Source organism: Penaeus japonicus, unplaced genomic scaffold (genome assembly GCF_977035675.1).
Source record: "Penaeus japonicus unplaced genomic scaffold, GWHDUDI00000001_assembly GWHDUDI00000007, whole genome shotgun sequence".
Classification (NCBI taxonomy): domain Eukaryota; kingdom Metazoa; phylum Arthropoda; class Malacostraca; order Decapoda; family Penaeidae; genus Penaeus; species Penaeus japonicus.
Genome location: NW_028234409.1, coordinates 9685848 through 9690847, shown reverse-complemented (window position 1 = coordinate 9690847; position 5000 = coordinate 9685848). Strand labels below are relative to the sequence as shown.

General features: G+C 41.2%; 2 protein-coding genes across 2 annotated transcripts in view; both read right to left on the bottom strand.

Annotated features, from left to right (window-relative positions):
- The window catches only part of LOC122256626 (uncharacterized), a 1591-nt gene extending 1269 nt beyond the window's left edge, over positions 1 to 322 (bottom strand). The window contains exon 1 of the mRNA XM_086538275.1: positions 1 to 322. This exon is cut by the window's left edge and continues 136 nt beyond it. Coding sequence (XP_086394401.1) covers positions 1 to 187 — 187 coding nt within the window. The 5' untranslated portion in view covers positions 188 to 322.
- Positions 323 to 2741: 2419 nt separating this feature from the next.
- LOC147471551 (uncharacterized) lies at positions 2742 to 3624 on the bottom strand. Its single transcript, XM_086538183.1, has 2 exons — positions 3164 to 3624; positions 2742 to 2913 (listed from the first exon to the last, which is right to left on the bottom strand). The coding sequence occupies exons 1-2, from the start codon at positions 3622 to 3624 to the stop codon at positions 2742 to 2744; spliced, it is 633 nt and encodes a 210-aa protein (XP_086394309.1).
- Positions 3625 to 5000: the final 1376 nt, after the last annotated feature.

Sequence of the window (5000 nt, the reverse complement as noted above, 5' to 3'; positions counted from 1 at the left end):
GCCACTCCTCGTCCTGCGCCCCCGCCTCCCCCGCCTCCCTCCCGTACCTCCTGTGGCCGTTGCGGCGCCTGTTGCTGCGGCGTCCTGCTCCCGCCAGGGCGAGCAGGCCCAGACCCACGGCTCCGGCCATGGCGGCGGCGGCAGCGAGGCCTGCGCCGCCCAACACGCCCACGGTCACGGTCGTCATGATGGGCTGGGATGGAGTGGAATGTCTTTCTTCTTGTGAATCATCCTTTCAGCCTTTTGACTCTCTTTTAGTCTACACTTTTTTCACTTTTTCACCTTTTCACTCAATTTGAATCATGCTACTTAATACACATCGCAAATTTATATACATTTTTATTTGTCAGTCATTCTTAATCTCTCTCTCTATCTACCTGCCTATCTATCTATCTATTCTTCTCTCTCTCTCTCTCTCTCTCTCTCTCTCTCTCTCTCTCTCTCTCTCTCTCTCTCTTTCTATCTATCTATCTATCTATCTGTCTATCTATCAATCTATCTATCTGTCTATCTATCGATCTATTTATCAATCTATCTATCTACCTATGTACATATCTATCTATCTATCTATCTAAAAATGTTTCTTTCTTCCTCTTTCTTCCTCTTTCTCTCTTCCTCTCTTTCTCTCTCTCACTCTTTCTTCTCTCTCTCTCTCTCTCTCTCTCATATATATATATATATATATATATATATATATATATATATATATATATATATATATATATATGTATATTTATATACATATCCACATACTATTCAATTTGGCACTTAGGAAATGATTTGTCAACCACATATCTATCATTGCTAACGTTAAAAGTATGAAAGGATACGGATGAATAGATTAATAAACATATATAATATTCTGTGGCTAAAACGTTATTTACAAAGAAAAAAAACGCACATGTTTACATTAAATACCAATAAACAACAACAACAACAACAACAACAAAAAAAAAACAGAACAAATCATATGAATTAAAGATAAAAGGAAAATTCGTCGAAAAACATTAGATTTTAAAAACAAAAGTTCGTTTTTTTACCACTGGAGGAAGCTAAGCAGGAGAGTGTCTGGGAGACGTTGTCCTGACAGTGAAGAAAAATGTGTTTGTCCTTCTTTTATATGGCCGAGTGTAGATGGGGAAGGGGGGGGCGGGAAAGGGGAACTCGAGGGGAGAAGGGGGGATGGTAGACGGTTCAGGAAATAAGGGGAGTGTTTGTGTGTGTGTGTGTGTGTCTGTGTTTATGTAAGTATATACACATGCAATACATATAGATGGTTATTGATGAATAGATAAGCACAGATGCACACACAAATGTGTGCTCTTTTTCACGCACGTACACACACGCATATATACATATATACACGCATATATACATATATGTATGTGTGTGTGTATATATATGTATGTGTGTGTGTGTGTATGTGTGTATATATATGTACATATATATACATATATATATATATATATATATATATATATATATATATATATATATATATATATTTATTTATCTGCACATACATACACACACACACACACACACATATATATATATATATATATATATATATATATATATATATATATATATATATATATATATATATATATATATATATATTGCCATGCAGGAGGAACTGAAGGACTACAGGCCTCCTGCCGAAGGTCTGCTCAGACAGCGTGGCCTGCTCCGTAAACACGGGTGCGCAGTTAATCAAACAGCCGGAAAATGACACGTATTTTTTTTTTCCTTTCCTTTCAAGCCTAAACATCTTTGCTGTTGATTGCCATGCAACGGAAGACGGGAGGCATATTCAAGAAGGAAGTATTTTGATTGTGAAGATTTAAATTGTCTGTTGCAGATTTCATCCTCTGGGACGTAAGGAGGGATGCATTGGTCCTGATTGATTGGTTGATTTTCTGCAACAGCTGATTTGAAGGCACCAAATTACGAAGGACATGTAAACCAATATCTTCCTGTGTGTATGTGTAGATGTATATGTATATACATGGATATACTTATATACATGTCTATTTTTTATATAATGTAGACACACAAACACACACACACGCATACACACACACACACACACACACACACACACACACACACACACACACACACACACACACATATATATATATATATATATATATATATATATATATATATATATATATATATATATATATATATATATATATATATTTATTTGTGTTTTTGTGTGTGATTATATATATATGGATATGTATATATATATATATATATATATATATATATATATATATATCTATATATATATTATATTTATTTATATACATATATATATATATACATATATATATATATATATATATATATATATATATATATATATATATGTGTGTGTGTGTGTGTGTGTGTGTGTGTGTGAGTGTGTGTGTGTGTGTATGTGTATGTGTGTGTGTATCTACATCTATATACATATAGACACACACACACATACATACACACACATGCACACATACACACACACAAACACACACACACACATATATATATATATATATATATATATATATATATATATATATATATATATATATATATATATATATATATATATGTATATGTGTATGTAAATAACATCTATCTATCTATCTGTCTATTTATATACGTATATGTATATACATACACAAATGCATATACACACAAGTACGAATAAACATAAACACCAAAGCCAAGGAAGTAGCAAGACCTCAGAGAACGACCCCCGCCGCCGCCGCCCGCAGGATCCCCGCCCCGTCGATCGGACACAGCAGGAAGGCCTTAGCGCAAGTATCCTTCCAGACACCAAGATCTTTGGCCGCTCGTAGCTCCTCCAGGGCGCCGTCAGGAGGGAGCAGCCCTTCGCCTGGTTTGGCCTCGGGGCTGGTGGGCAGGTGATCAAAGGAAAAAAAGGTGTGTTTATATTTTGATATTGAAAAAAAAAAAAAAAATCTGACATACACACACGCAGACTCACTCACGCACAACATGATGTATGAGTATTGTAAAAATGTAATATTGCAGAAATGTGGCCGATATCATATAATATTGTATAATTGTTGATATTCTATAATTTCAAGGTGCTTTATGCAAGACGATACAGTAATGTTAAGACCTGCGTCGAAAATCTTACCCGAGGAGGCTGAGGAGGACCAGTTCCTCCTCGCCGAGATCCTTCCCGCTCGCCTCCGCCTCCGCCTCCGCCGCCGCCATCTCGCACAGGAGCCTGAGGCCACAACCCGCCGCGTCCTCCCTCCCGACGCCCTGCAGGAACTGCTCCGTGGCCGAGGCGTCGCCGCCCGCGTCTCCTGCGGGCGCCGAGCGGCTGTGTCTGAGGCTGAATCCTCCGGGTCCCTTTCCCTGCTTGAGCTCCTTCTGCTTCTTCTTTCTTCGTCGCTTTTCCTTTTCCTCCTCCTCCTTCTTTTTCTTCTCGTCATCCTTCTCTTCGCCGTAGCCTTTGTAGCGCCTGTATTCGTATCGGCCGCCGCGGCCTCGGCCGTCCTGGATGATGCCGACGAGAGCGGATCCTCCCGCCAGCACCGCGATGCCCCCCGTTGCCGCGACGGCGCCCAGAATGAGGGCGGTGGCGGCCATGGCGGTCCTACGGCGGCGTGAAAACGCAGAAAACGACCGAGAGCGAAATGAACGGATGGCGCTGGGTTGCCGCGAAACAGCTTCACACGCCGTGCGGACTCAGGTACACGAAGTCGCAACACGAAACGAAAATCTACGAACGCTATCTGGTCGGGTCGTCACCTGTCTGTGCGAAAGTGAGCGACGTCCTTTACGAGTGCGAGGAGCGAGTGGCACGTCGAGGGCAGCGCGGAAGAGCGTGGCACTGTGCCTCCGCCGGGCACCTTGTCCTCTTATACCCTGCCTCCTCTCCCTCTCTCTTTCTCCCTCGACATCCCTCGCTCTGTGCCCGGCTCACTCTCGCCCTTTATAAGGTCTTCGGTTTCCCTTCATTTCCCGCTTTCTCTCTCCTCATCTTCTTCTCTCTGCTTTCTTCCCTCTCCTTTCTCTATTCCTTTGTTTCTCCATTCTCTTCGTCCTCTTCAACTCCAATCTTTCCATCCTTCTTTTTCTTTCACTTCTCGCTTTTCGTTTCTCTTCCCCGTCCATCCTATCCTATTATCTTATTCCATTTTCTTTCCTTATCTATTTGTTCCTCCTTGCTTTTCATCCTCTTCTCCCCCTCCACTTTCTTTCCTATCTTCATCTCTTCTTGACTTCCTCCTCTTACTTGGTTTCCTTTTGTTTCTCCCTCTCCCTTTCGTCCACCCCATCCTTCCATTACCATATTTCATTCCCTTCTCTTTCTTACCATATTCATTCTCTTTTTTTCGTTATTTCCATGTTTCTCCTTCATTGTCTTCGTCTCGCTCTCTCACTTTTTCTTTCATTTCTTGCTCTCCCTCTTTCCTCTCTTTTCCTCATTCCATTTTCTTCCTCCTTCTCTATTATTCATTATTTTCCATATTTTCCCCCTGTCGCATCCTCTCTTCCGTTTTTTCATAACTTTCCTCTCCTTTCTTCCTCTATTTCCTCACTCTTTTTGTCTTCTTCATTCCCTTTCAATTCTTCCTCCGTTTTTTTTTTGTTTCTCTTTCATTATCCTCCCCTCCTCTCATCCCTTCTTCGTCACGTAGAGGAGACAATGAAGGAGAAACATGGGAAAAAAATGAATATGGGAAGAAAGAGAAGGGAATAAAAGAGGGAAAGTCAGAGGTTTCGCCCTTAAGAACATAGCAGCAAAGGAAGGCCAGGGGAGAAGAGGAGGGCAGTGGAGAGCGGGGGGGAGGGGGAGGGGGGTGACTCAGAATGGCACCAGTTTGTCTTTCACTCGTGATGCATCTGTCGGGTTGATTCTCTCTCTCCCCATCTCTCTCTCTCTCTTGATTCTCTATATTTCTCTCTCTCTGTCTTTTCTCTTTTTCTCTGTTCCTCTCTCTCTCTCTCTCTCTTGAATA

Coding starts and splice junctions, on each gene's coding strand:
- LOC147471551 (XM_086538183.1), bottom strand. CDS start 3,624: ATGGCCGCCACCGCCCTCATTCTGGGCGCCGTCGCGGCAACGGGGGGC. Junction 2,914..3,163: donor GTCCTCCTCAGCCTCCTCGG/GTAAGATTTTCG, acceptor CCTGCCCACCAG/CCCCGAGGCCAAACCAGGCG.